Source organism: Anarrhichthys ocellatus, unplaced genomic scaffold (genome assembly GCF_004355925.1).
Source record: "Anarrhichthys ocellatus isolate YVR2014 unplaced genomic scaffold, GSC_Weel_1.0 scaffold4, whole genome shotgun sequence".
NCBI lineage: Eukaryota > Metazoa > Chordata > Actinopteri > Perciformes > Anarhichadidae > Anarrhichthys > Anarrhichthys ocellatus.
In genome coordinates, this window is record NW_022280034.1 from 4,465,212 (window position 1) to 4,479,622 (window position 14,411).

The following is a 14,411-nucleotide window of genomic DNA, read 5'->3' on the forward strand; positions in this document are numbered from 1 at the left end:
GCAGAGGGGGAGACGTGAGGCAAAGATAATGATGTGAAAGAGACGGGTACATGCTTGTATTCTAAAAACAACACAATGTTGCCCGTTTACCAACACAAACAGCAAAGTTCGAGCTGCAGCAGAGGATATACTACACAACTCACATTTCACACTACACGCTTTTAGCCCTGATTTTCCACTTGCCTACATGGTTTTGGAGCTTCCCAACAAAAGCCCAAGTTTAGAGTTCAATCAGCACTGGCTCGGCACTTGTAAACTTGGCGCTGGACCGCTACGTGTGAACTGTTCAAAGATGCAATCCGATAGGCTCGCCAGTGCATCGCAGATTTTCCAGATATCTAGCATGCTAAATATTTGTACCTGTTGGGGAGCTACACACAAAAAGAGTGCCATAGGAATGTTACTGTACGTGTTGCTTTTGCAAGGAAACAGGCTATAAATTGTAAAAGGCGTGTGGAAACAGGCTATTTTGATGACTACAGGACTACGAGGAAAGTTCCGCAGATTGCTTGAACACAAAAGCCTGTCTTGTGTCACACGGTATCACTTAATTTACCCTGTCTCTTCTCACGTGGGTTTTCGTGACGAATGATAGTTTGGAGACATACTCATCAAGATCTTGAAGTCGTAGTCCCTGTTGCCAATAGATTCACAACTGAGGTTTCTCTTAAGCCAGTTCTCCTAAAACTAACCTGAAACCTAAAAATAAGTTATTTTCATTGCCTATAAAACGCTAAGTAACCTGTGAGTCCATAATGCATTTGAGCACACTGCAAATACAATATAACGGGACAAATATCTTATTGTTCCTGTGCCATCAGTGCCAGCATGTTTTTACGATCCAGTTTCTGTTGACCAGTACCTTGTCCCAGAGTCTGTCTCGGTCCAGAGCGACGATGAGCATGGAGGGATTGGAGAGGAAACCTTGGCTGTTGAATGACAGATCTTTCCTTTCCCACGTCACATTCAACATGTGCCTGCAACCCACAGAAACGGTAAATAGATTCAGAAGTATGTAGCTTGCAATCAAGGACGTTGATTCCACATAACTCCAAAATTTGCATATGATTTACACAGATAAACACACACGATGATCACCTCCTAATTAAACCTAAAGCTGCCCTGTAGGGCTTAATGCAACGAGGGAGACTGGAAGTAGCTCATTAGGGGATGAGATAGGCAGCTGATTGGTGGAGGGCAGAGTGTTCCAACTGAGTGATTTTGCTGTCTGTTAAGGTATACATCCTTGACAGACTGGTGCTATGAATAATGAATCCAGGTCAATTTGCATTTCAGAACACTTGAAAAAAAAGGCGCAACAAACTTTCACTTTATACAGTGAAGTTGTGCTCTTCTGTTTATGCATCAGTAATAACCACTTGTCTCATTCTCTTCACCAGGAGGATCATGCGATTGGATAAGTGCATCCTCGAGTGAGCGTGCATCTCTGTGTCTGTCCACGGCTAATCCCGCATTCTGCTGCAGCAAACTGCATAATATTTTGGGTTGCCAGTTATGGTTGCATGCTCAAGGACCTCCTGTGGTAGCAGTGACTCACACTTTCTCAAAACACCTTTTTTATTGCTTGTTTTATACTGCCATTACTCATTTCTCACATTACAGCCTGCTTACTCCCCATTCACCGCTCTTAACCAGCCAATAGGGGCCGCTAGTCGTTGCAGACACACTAGGGCGGAGATCTGCGCTCTACTGAATGCACCTTTCTATTGTGATCACTGACAACAGTGTGACTCACCTGAACAGCGTATTGTTGTCCGAGTGTTTAGCGAGTTTGCTGCAGTCACCATGTCCCTCAGGAATAAACCCGTACTGCTTCTTGAAGCTCTCGGCCCCTTTAGCTACAATGGCGACACCCTCCCTCACTCTCTGCCGCAAGCTCTTCCTCCACTGGTCCGTAATCACACCAATGACACCGATAGGGAAGCTGTCGGGTGGAGGGCTGTCGGGGTTGCCAACGGCCTGACTGGTGAGCATCCAGATGTAGCCTGGCCCCAGCAGACCCACCTCAGCTGCCTGTTGAAACAAGTACTGCGCCTCCTCATAGGAGCAATACGCCAGCAGCACCTGAGAATCCACCTGCAGACAGGAAATGAAAGAGAAAACACGGCCTGAACATGCAGCACTGCTGTAGGTCATCAAGAGCCTGTGGCACCAGCTGTTTCTCTGTACAAACTTCAGCTTATAAAGTTTTTTTTTAGAGCGCTAGTTTGAACTGAACTTTGTTAGAATTTAAATTAACACACAAACTTAATGATGTATTTAAAGGTAGCCTAGCTGGTGCAACCCAATCTTTATTATATCTTATTTTACCTGCTGCAGCATGCGCTTCGTCCTTGCGTCATTCGCCCCAACGGACATTTCCAGAGTCAAGATATCCTGTAGATTCCACAGGAAATAGGAGGTATCGGTGTAGGACTCAACTATATCTACAAAGGTGTCGTAGCCCGGCAGCAAGCTGGTTATCACTGCAAACTCGCCCCAGTCGTACTCCTCCATTAGCTGAAACAGGGATAGAAATAAAGACTTAAAACAACAATATATATAAGGTAATGAGGTTATAAAATATGGGAATTAAGAATGATTGTGAAGGACTCATGAGAAAATGAGTACTCCAGGTGGTTAGCTTAACTTAGCTTAGCATAAATACCAGAAAAAGGAATTTGTTGATTTTGTATGGCCAACAACTGTTGTCTCCTTTTGTTTCCAATCTTTATTCTTTATGATGTATGCGTAAAGACATGAAAGTGGTATCAATCTTCTCATTTAACAATGGCCAAGAACTAGAACTATAAAAAAACTTTTAAAACCCTAACTGATAAAAGTGATCAGTCATCATCACAAGTATACCCGTCAACTTCACAAATGATGTTTTCTCGGTTGTTGAAATGCTCAAACTAGATGACGTAAAGTTGGGGCGTCAGACTGAACTGAGATAATCCCGTTGACTCGCAGAAACGTCAGTGACATTAAGCTCTCTGATCTCATGAGAATTATTTGTACAAACTGTCATAAATACCGATTGTGGAAATCGGGCCAGAACGTCAGATCAGGGATTCCCCGCTGATTGTTGTCCCTACATTGTGTTAATCAGCCTGAGAGGTCCCAGTTGTCAGGCTCGCCCAGATAACCATTTGGTATTACAACCCAGATTTCAATCCTAAAAATTAGGTTCAACAGAGTGTCACTTATTGTATCAGTAAAATGCTTCTCTGTACCTTGAACATGCTGATAAGCTGCTGCTCTAGAGATGCTCCCATCTGCAGGAAGGAGGATCCCTCAGCCTGTAAAGAGTTAGAGAGTCACAATGAGGCAAAAGGTCAATTCAGCAACTGCATCTCTTGAGCTGGTTTGCTCAAAGAAGCTTCAGAATGGTGCATGTTGGCTGTAACAGGGGCTTTGAAACGGTTTCTTCACACTGAATCACGGTGTATTCTTCTCTATGCTACCATGCTGCCTTTCAGCCCATGCAATCCATTCAAAAGCTTAGAAAATACATTTTACCGAGACTGTCAAACATGCAAATGCATCCTGAGTTCTGATTAGGTTTCATGGTAAAATATCTTGAATAAATCAGCGTGTCAGAGTACGGTGTTGAACTTTTTGCCACAACGAAAGCCAACTGACGAAAGGTTTGTCAAATTAACTCGTCTGCTGTTCCTCATTTTTGCAGCACCTTTAACATTGTTACTGCTGCGCAACAATTAACGGTGATGTGTTTTTTTTAATTTTACAAGTGATGGTATGCTTATTGGACAAGAGAGCAGATTATGATAATGCACCCTTCTAGTAGTGGTACAGTTTCATCCAAATTTAAGTCATGACACAGGAACCACTTTCTAAATCCAATTAATTTAATGAGAAGTGACAAATGGAGACAAAGGAAAGGATTACATTTTAAGTGAGCTAAGCTTGGACGATTTCACAAGAAATCAGCTTTATGAGATGTCTGCAATGTCCTAAAAAGCGTCATTGGAAACTTTAAGCAATTGAAAATGGTAGTAATGGATACAACACGCAGCTGCCGTACACACACTTGCAACCTTTAGCAATAAAGATGCAGAGTTGTGTGGTATAAGAAATGGTTGGCACGAACACTTATAATAGTTTCCACCTTCATTATCGCTCACGTTTGAAGACAGAGCTTTGATTGTTCATATTCTGCTTCTTTCTGGTACACGTGTCTCCGTTCTGCAGATATCAGGCCTGCTGCTCTTTCTGTCAAGAATGGGTGGTCCAATGTTGCATGTGTCTGTGTGTGTTCGCATATATTTGCATACCAACGCGCTGTGTCGACAGATAAGATGGACGTTAGCAGAGCCCGTTGAACCCATGTCCTTCAAATAGCATTCAAATAAAGTAGGCTACAGGGATGAGATGAGGACTATTGGGGAGGGACTGGATGTAGACACAAAGAACAGAAATCATCAACTGATGAAGAGAGATCTTTTTTGTAACTTGACAGTAACCTTTTACCTTAAGTGAGAAGTCAGCTAGAAACACTTAAGACAAATTTGTATCAATTAACAATTCCAGATTTGGTGATTTGCAGGTCAAAAGTTTTCTTGACATCTATGACAACATTGTGTCATATTCAGTTGACATTCTTCAGACATTTATGCTACATATAATTGAAAAAAACATACCATGTCAAATTGTGTCATTTAATTGGTTATATTTCAAATAAAATCTTTAACTTGTCAACCAAATTTAGCCAAGTTTACAACGAGAGGTCTGGACAGTTTTGTGCACAAATATGCACACAGAACACACAGAGAAAAATGCATTCAGGTGCAAACAGCAAAACTAGAAACCCATTTTAACAGGTTCATCTGAAACTCTCCCACAGACTGGACGCCCTGTCCCTGCGTTTTTTAGAAGAGACTGTGTAATAAAAGAGCTTGGATGGAAGATCTAAAGGACTGTACAGCGCTGCGAGCCATAAGTGGAGCTCTGATGTAAGCAGGTGCAAGACCATGCAGGACTTTAGTACTAGTAATATTCAGAATTTGATTCGATAACGGACTGAGAGCTGGTGCAAGAAGGTGAAGATCGGGGCAATCTTATATTTGTTTTATTCTTTTACATCTGTACACTGTTTAGCAAGATGACTCACTAAATGGAGGCTTGGAAGTCTTGGAAATCGAAAATACAGTTACACAAATGCATTAAGAGAGAAGTCATGCATGAGAGAGTAAAGCAGGAGAGTGAGGGAGGGAGATAGTGTTAAACTGTCAAGTGCCATTTGGGACCAGGTCTCAGATCTTCTTAATCTGTTCTTGTCTCAAGAGGTGACTAACTGTCATATCTCCTTCCTGTTGCTCTTTTCCTCTCCCACAGCTCAGAAGCTCTGCAAAGCCCCCCCCGAGAGCCGGGCAGCCCGAGGAATACCACCGGAATATCACAACTAGACTCCTTCACTCAATGTGACCAGTTTTATCTCAGTCTGAGCTTGTTTAAGACTCACCTCTGGAGGCTCAAACTCCAATAGACCCCACGGACTGGACTGTGCACCAGAATAGCTATAAAAAATAGCAGCACACAAGCATGTCGGGTTGTCACTGAATAAATAGAAGTAATGGCTCTGGCAGCCCTGGTTAACACTTTCTCTGTCTCAGCAACACTCTGGCAAGATCTGCCAACTAGCATTTGCGAACGCACCTTGTTAAATATGTTTTGTGATACTAAAATTGCCGTTGCAAATTACCTAATGTGGCAAAATAAAATATATATGCATGATGCAAATACAACCCAATCTGCTTAAATCCATCCACACAACATAAGTGGAGGGATGTGGTGGAGAGGCGACCACGCCATGACCACGCCCATTTAGGAAACAGGAAGTGTGTATCATTTCAAGCTTTTAACACGCTGTCTTTGTTATAGAACATTTTAGACTACAGATATGACAAAGGAGTGTTGAGGTGCATCATTTTAATAGGTGTAATTAAAATCCAATTGGTTTTTGTCTGAGCTATTAAACAAGCAAATAATGTAGTGACCTCCCCGGGCCAATACGTGTTTCATCACGTAATTAGCAGCATCTTAAATTGTGAAAAATCAAACAAGCAAATGTGATGACACCCATCGACTTTTGCCTTGACGGTGAAATCGAGCAAGAATTACAACAAAAGTACCTTCTTTTTCGTGTCTAACTCGCACGCTCACAAGAGACGACAGAGTTACCCTCCCCCCCTCTCATTCTCCACTTCCCAGCCGTCTTCTTCTCACCACCTTGGCAGTAAGGGCTGTCACACACAGACGTAATTAGCAATCCTACTGCAGGAGCGTATGGTAATGTGACAGGAAGACGGTGGACATGGTGGTTGCTCACACTCTCGTCTCCTCCCACGGGGAGAACTCCGTGCTGTACCTCCCCCGTCGGCGGGGAGACTGGTGCGGGTTAAGCGGGAAGCTCATTCACATCATATGGACTCAGATACATTTACACATGTACAGTGTACGTCACTCTACCTTCTTAAAATGTCCAAATGGAAGCTTCCATCTCCAGTGGGTTTTGCATAAAAATCCAATACCAAGCAGTGAATATATACCTAATCATCTCAACCAGCTACAACAGTAATAATCCAATATTATGAATACTGTACATTCTGCATAGTACTTGACTTGATTATTTTCTTTTTCATTACACTTTGGTGCCTTCGGGTGATGATTTGAATGCAATTCAAAATGCACCAAGTAAAGGAGAACTTTTTCATACAGGAAGTGGCCAATCAGAATGTAACAAGTGCCCACTACTAAAGCCTGAGTTATGTTCTGTTTAGTTGACCTCTTTAATGGGAACTTTGATACATATTTTGTAAATTCTTTGCTTAATTTTTGGGGGAATAAAACCCACTTGGGACTCCTCAGCCAGCTCAGTTCCTCACAAACTAATGGAAAAAGACAGGGGAACACCAAAGTCTTTCGGATTCAGCCTCTGGGAGCCATGTGCACAAATGTCATGGCAGTCTACCAAAGAGTTGATGAGATATTTCAGTCTGGACCAAATGAGTGGATTGACCGACCTACAAACAGACATCCACAGGGCATGTTGCTAGAATGGCTAAAAAAGAAAAGTTCAAAATCGATGCAGTAGAGGCGGACACATCCTGACTTTAGTCGCTATGGGTCAATCTTCAAAAACACTGATCTCACACTCATGACTGATCTCCTAGCACAGTGTCGTGAAATGGAAAGACAAAAACAGATGTTTAAGTTTTTAACCGGCGATATAGAGTTTATATATATAATATAGAATCAGACACTCCACACTTTACTTCTGTTTTTCCAACACCGAAGCATTAGCAGTTAGACTGACCACCTTATTGAAATTATTAGGCCATGCTGTGAAGCTCTGGGGGGGGGGCGGCCATAAATGTGCTTTCATTCCCAGCGATTAAAAAAAAAAAAAATTTCCAGTGGGAATACTGTGCAGCGAATCTGGGCTTCTCGTGACCTGCTTATGGAGTTTCTGGACCATGAGGCCAAGAGAGACAGAATTGAGAGGGCTGAGAGAAGAGCCAGAAGGACAAACAGAGAAAGCGGGTCAGTCTGGCCGCAGAAAGAACCCACCCCCCCTACAAAAACAATAAAAGAAACTGCGATCCACACATCTGGCTTATTGCATCACTTCGGTCCAGGATCACAGAGTGTGACCTTAGACTGGAGCCAGAAGTGAGACTGTAACTCCTGAAATATAATCTTCTACTGACAGCTTCAAATTGTAATAAATGGTGTTATACGCTCGTATACTCTGTCAACAGTTTCTTTGCTTCAAAAATCCATCATGTGCCCACTTAAAAGGCACTTTTGTTCCTGTTTACTGGCAAACACTTAAAGCTGTCTGCTTTGTTCATTCCAGACTTCATCATAGTCTACAACCACCATCACACAATATTTGATGTTTGTAACTGTAATGAACAAAAACAAATTTCAACATTCACTATGTATTTCCTCAAAAAACATTAGAGGGTTACTGTGATATTGCCTCAAGATAATAGATACGAGTTGTCATCTGTAGTTAAATGTTCTCTCCCAAAATGTCTCACAGCAGCCATAAAAAATAATTTATTACAACCTCATTATGTAACAAATTCCACTGGTTTTACAGTAGCCCCAACGTTCTTTTATAAATCCTGTGAAAATCATTTATCTCCAAAAACTCAGCCTTATTTGAAGCTTGGTAATGAGACTTGTTTTTAGATACTCCAGTGTGCCTGACTGAATGATCTTTGTCACTCGTATCAAGTCAGAGCTACACAGAAAGTTATTGTTATTGGACTCCTACAACACATTCTTACTCCCAACTCCTCAAATATCGACACTTGGTCAGTAGACGTTCAAACTAGAATGCTCTAGCTACCCCACTAGCGTTAGGAAAAGATTGCTTGTTATGTAACTTGTGTTATGTAACTTAACAGCGGTCTGTTGGTTGAAAATCCTGTTTGCTTTTTATTACAAATACAATTTAAGCTGTTACCTGCATGAGCCAGGGGCAGTCTTGTGGGTTTTTTCATTGCTCTATTTTGGATGGTTTTGGTGATCATGGATGATGATGATGATGATGATGATGATGATGATGATGTCAACCTGTGCAACACTGTCCAAGTGTTTTTGTATTTATTTCTGTATTTTCTAAAGATGGCGATGTCAGATGATCGGCCAGTCTGGACTGGCCAACTGTTGGATGAATTGCCAAAAAGGCCGAATAACTAACAACTGGGCGCTGTAGTTTTTTGAAAATGTTACTCAAACAGGAGTAAGTGGTGCATATTTTGGGGACTATTCTCAGCGGAGGATTACATATACATACTTTAATGCACTTTTGCTTCGGCTCAATCAAGGGAAGTTTTAATGCTACAGCTGTGTTTAGACAATAGTGTGCTTCCAACTTTCTGGTAACAGTTTGGGGAATGTTTTTCATTGTTTTGTTTTTTTGGTGTGGAAAACCTTCACCCCTTCTAACACCTTTTCGGTTGAACTGGAGCGCCGACTGCGAGCCGGGCCTTATCGCCCAAAATCAGTGCCGGACCTCACTGATGCTCTTGTGGCTGAATGGGAGCAAATCCCTGCAACCAAAAGAGAGGAGGGTGATAGCAGCAGATGAATGTCTATGGTTTTGGGAAATATGTTCAACAATCACATTTTGGCATAACGTTTGAGTATCTTTTTGGCCATGTAATGTTTCAGCAGGCCAGAACACACACACACACACACACACACACACACACACACACACACACACACACACACACTCACACAAAGATAAAACACTCCCAACCTCTGATTTGCAACTCGTCAGAGCGATACATCGCAGTTTTTTTTTTTTAGGCCCTATTGAACAGTCTGTATGCCTTTACTCCGTCGTTCCTTACGCTGTCTCATATCCTCCTCTTTGCCTTCGCGTGATGTTCGTGTGCCGTCTGACAAACGACTCACTTCCTCTCCTCCCTTCAATCTTTTCATCTTTGTCTCAATTCCCTCCTTCCTTGTTGTTTGCCATAGAGAGAGATCACTGAGACAGGAACCATAAATAGGCAGCTCGGGCAGGGTGCTGCTTCTTTTTAAGCCCGCCATCAAAGATATTCATCATCATCAGGCTATTGATAATCAAGCACTATTGAGCTCTTTTATCCCCTCAGAGAATCATGCACTCACACGTATGTCTTTCTCCGTCCCATCCACCTGTCCCATTGTGCCAGACACCTCTGACGAGCCTTTTTTTTTTCGTCTTGCTGACAACAAAGGAGTACATAAGAGAGAGAAAGAGACCGAGGGGGGGTGTGAGGGAGGAGGGCTGAATGAGGCCTTCGACAGGCAGGCCTCAGAGGAGAGTGCTTTACTCTTTGTGCTATATAGAGAACTGTCACTCAGCGCTTTGGGCTTGTCAGACAAATGGTCGCTCAGTATGAAAGATAACGTCCCATCTGTGCATTTGTCATTTGTCGCTGTCAAGCAGAGAGGTTAAATAACCCAGACTGAACCCGACGCGATCGGCTCTGCCAATTACAAACCTGAGATTGTTGATAACTGACAAACTTTGCACCAAATATTTTTTGGAGGTTCAGAGATACTTTTACACGGTGGAAGAAGTGCCGATCAAAAAGCACATCTGGGGTAAATACGAACACCTAAATGTCAACGTAAGGTGAAGCAGCGACAGTTGGCGGGAGGAGGGAGGTTATGCAAGGCAGCAAAACAGAAGAATACAAAGAAAAGACGAGCGAAGGGCTTGGATTTTTAGGGTGAATGATGAGAGCTGTGGGGGGGGCCCAGCCTCCTGAAGGGTCCAATTAACAGCTTAATAGGGTCCTGGAGTGCGGAGAGAGCAGAAAGGAGAATAGGCCTCTTGCTTATAGCCACAACCGTAATGGATTCAGCCGGCGCACAATAGAGCCCCAAAAAAACTGAATTGGAATGTGTCAAAGAGTAAAGGTGATGGAGGGATTGATTGTGAAACTGGAGAGACTTGTGGGAAATATGGAAAGCAGGATGAAATGAGACACGGTTAGAGTTGGAAGACAAAAAAGAAAAGCACAGAGACGGAAAGGAAAATAAATAAGTGACAAGAATGACTATTTCACTCATGAAAGGGGGAAGGGAGACTTATCAGTGAGACAGTGAAACTCTGCCTCCAGGCAGCTGTCAGCCAAGCTTCATCGAAGCATCTTTCTCCTCTCTCTGTCTCTTGCTCACTCACTCTGCCTCTCTCGCTCCGCCACCAAAATACAGCAAAATCAATCACCCTCCTGCAGCTACAACTCCTCCTGTTTAATACCCATCTATGACGTGACATCTGCAGACACCTTTTGATTAACAGAAAGCTGATAAATACAACATGCTATGGTTTACAAAATGTTGCCGGGGGGTGAGATCCAACACTCCAGGCACATGGATGGATAGGTGTAGGAATGCATCCATTTGGCTTTGTGTGTGTCTGTGTGTGTGTGTGCTCTAATATCTAATATGTGAGGGTGTTCATTTGCATGCGTCTTCCTATGTGTGAGAGTTGGCTCTATAAATACAAGGTGTTGATGATGGCAGTTCAGCGATTATAGGAAGAAAGGGGAGACGGGCGGAATGCATGGAGCATGAGAGGAAGAAGGGATGAAGCCATTTTGCAATTCAAAAGTAGAGAGAAAGTACAGATTAATCTGTCTGGTGTCATCAATCTCCTTTTTACAATCTAACTACACAGCTCGCTGCTCTCCATCTCCATTCATCAGTGAGATACATGTTAAATCATAGCAGGATAACCTGCTGCTCTTCAAGAGCGGCGGGATGATTTATTGAGGCGTAGATCGCCAGTAGCATTTGTCTCCCCTCGCAAAGTTTTCCTTCCCACAACTCAGTCTTTTTAGGGGATTAGCGGAGCTGATGAGGGTCGATGGCTGCAGTCCTCGCTGATAATTCACAGATCTGTATTGCTCACATCCAAATATTTGCATGCAGCGAGTTGCCTGCCAAAGTAGGTTTCACCGCTCTGACCTAGTTAAGTTGTTTTAAGCTGAATGACGCCGGTATGGAAGAGTTCTGACTAAGACAGGAGGCTGTGAGCGGCTGCTGATGCTGAAAGTGTTCACATGACAGTTTGTTGTTCATCTTATTACTAGAATCTGTTTCTCATGCTTCCTAAATTGTAGTGTTTGTGTCAAATGTTACATCAACACCACTTTTTTGTTTGTGTGTGTGTGTGTGTGTGTGTGTGTGTGTGTGTGTGTGTGTGTGTGTGTGTGTGTGTGTGTGTGTGTGATCACTCTGGCATAGTAAGCAGGCAGACTGCTCTAGCTCCAGTTCAAAAGATGGGCTCATTATTTTGACGGTACCTTGTATGGTATGACAACTGCAGAGCCGCCACTGATGCCCACGATTGGCAGAGCTGTCTGAGTGGAGAGGAAGTCCAGGATCTGTGCCACTTCTGCCACCTGAGGACAAAACGGACAGAGTCAGTGTTTGCCTAAAGAAAGTGGACATTTTTTACAGCACTATTTTCATCAGATGGTACAGTTAGGTTTCTAAATTCTCAAAACGTGTGCACATGCAAGAGCATGCAAGTGACGCAATACACAGTACTGCCAATGATTCCCCACTGCTTGACTGATCTACAGGTGAAAGTGAAACACTAAGAAACACAGCAGTAAGCCAGCAAAGGCAGTGAAGAAGAAAACTCTGGTTCTGAGAAGTGAAATGTTCATTTAGTAAATGATGGACCCATTTAGAGTGGAATGGACGATAAAGCACATACAGTAGATGTGCTTTAAGGAATTGCTACCTTGGTATTGACAGGACGCTACAGCAGCGCTGTCCAGTCTGGGAGTTTAAAGTTTCAATTCACAGTGCGTTTTCCGTTCATGAACGTTTGTGACATTTAGGTTGCCTAAAAACGTCTTCTTCATTGGGTTGTACTTAGCACCACCCTCTTATGTCACTTCTGGTTCCAAAAGAACAAGATGGCGACAGTCAAAATTTAGAACTCGAGGCATCGAAAAGTCAGTCCAAAAAAACAATGAGTGACTTCACACTACATCCACTTCTTATGTACAGTCTATGCCTGCATGAAAACATGGATGTAAACAATCCAGGTTTCAAAAGTTTTACGTGTTTTATGAAGAAGAGAATGTACTCAGAAGGTAACAAATTACACGTACTCTTGTTACTGTAACGCAGCAATCTTGTGTACTAAAAATCTGAAAATAAGTAAGTATGGTAAGTATGTAAGTAAATGTAACTTTTCTTCAAAAGTAATTTCACAAGTAAAATATTCTTTAAAGTGACAGTACTTTGAATTCTCTTTCCCCTAGTTAGTAAGAGCACTGTTTAGGGGAATATTTACATGTTGCCTTTACGATTTGATGTCACTCCTTCTCTCTTCACAAACAGAAACTGAACCGACACCATCATTTCATTTGAGCAAAGATGTAAAAGCTTGGCATCTCAATTAGTTCTACTTTGCTACCCACTTTGTGATTTAAGCTGTAAGGACAGGTGCTTTTTTACAATAAAATGTTGCCTTGAGCAGCTTTAGGAAAATTGGACGTGGGTGACTGAACACCGCAACTCTGGAGAGGATGTTCAGAAAACCCGAAAATGCATAAATCGCGTTCACCTGAGCGTCGGCCCCAAAGCCCACATCATCCTCAAACACTACGCCGTGTAGCTTCTCCATTGCCATGGTATCGCAGAGGCGTGTCAGCAGGTCTCGGGGGTTTGTGTCGTTGACCAGCACGGTCACAGGACTGACCACGATGGGCAGGTCGACAAAGTTTTCCCCGCTGAGGCGACCTCTGACCTCATTCTGGTAGCTGGAGCCACTGAACACCACAGCCACGTTGATGGATGGGTGGAGGAGGAGCGGCCGGGCCTGCAGGGGGAGCGGGGAGGTGAGGAGGAGGAGGAGGAGGAGGAGGAGGAGGAAGAGAGGAGGCCAAGGAGAGGGAGGAGGATGTCCCCTCGGAATGGCCATCTTGGCAGCCTACTGCCTGGAAAGGAGGGGTAGAAAGAGGGTGAGAGAGGATGAGAGAACGGAAGGAAAGAGAGCGACAGTCAAACATAAAAGCTGTTCTACTTTTATGATGTTTTTGACATAATTCATCATAATCTGTCTGTAAATATTCATCCCTTTTTTCTCTGGTCTGTCTCTCTCTCTGACCCTTTTGTATGACAGTATTAGCCCTGCATTTAGACTCTTGTGTCATGGGGAAAACTGTGTGTGTGTGTGTGTGTGTGTGTGTGTGTGTGTGTGTGTGTGTGTGACACAGTGTATGCAAGTATGCATGCATGTAATCCTCCATAATCCAACCCCCAGTGTCATGATTGTAATCACCTTTCCATCTCAAAACATCTCTGATTCAGCACACACACACACACACACACACACACACACACACACACACAGACTGCTAGCAGGATACCAAAACTGTCACACAGGTCCTCGACCCTCATCACTGGGATTACATTACATTACTTCATCCAGCCTCGCTCCACGTGTGGTGATGTCATCGGCCTTCCCACAGAAATACAACAAGTGAAAAAAGCTTCAACATTGACTGCTGTTCAAATCTGTAAATGTGTTTGGCTGGTGCAAATGCAAAACTCCAAAACCAGTCGTATAACTCGTTAGTTTTGACTACACATCAAGGCAGGTTTAACACAAGTTTATGTTATTGCCTTAAATTCACACTCACCATCTGGTGTCACCAGTAGATTAAATACATGAGTTAATTACATTTACACTGATCAGAAATAATTGTGGAAGGCGTACAATGCGAAGACGATTATATTTGTTCCTTATTGAATCAATACCTTTGAAGCTTTGATGAAGGCAGGTGGGCTTTCTTAAAGCAAATAAAGATCTCCACCTACACACAGATATTTGGTGGGGGGGGGGGGGG

General features: G+C 43.0%; 1 protein-coding gene across 1 annotated transcript in view; it reads right to left on the bottom strand.

The window, feature by feature from the left end:
- LOC116381366 (glutamate receptor ionotropic, NMDA 2C-like) overlaps positions 1-14,411 on the bottom strand; it is a 43,941-nt gene that overhangs the window by 21,858 nt on the left and 7,672 nt on the right. The window contains exons 2-7 of the mRNA XM_031843460.1: positions 13,127-13,499; positions 11,847-11,945; positions 3,237-3,302; positions 2,332-2,520; positions 1,757-2,097; positions 863-977 (exon numbers count right to left, since the gene is read on the bottom strand). Of these exons, the coding sequence (XP_031699320.1) occupies positions 863-977; positions 1,757-2,097; positions 2,332-2,520; positions 3,237-3,302; positions 11,847-11,945; positions 13,127-13,483 (1,167 nt within the window). The 5' untranslated portion in view covers positions 13,484-13,499. The remainder of the gene's footprint in view (positions 1-862; positions 978-1,756; positions 2,098-2,331; positions 2,521-3,236; positions 3,303-11,846; positions 11,946-13,126; positions 13,500-14,411) is intronic.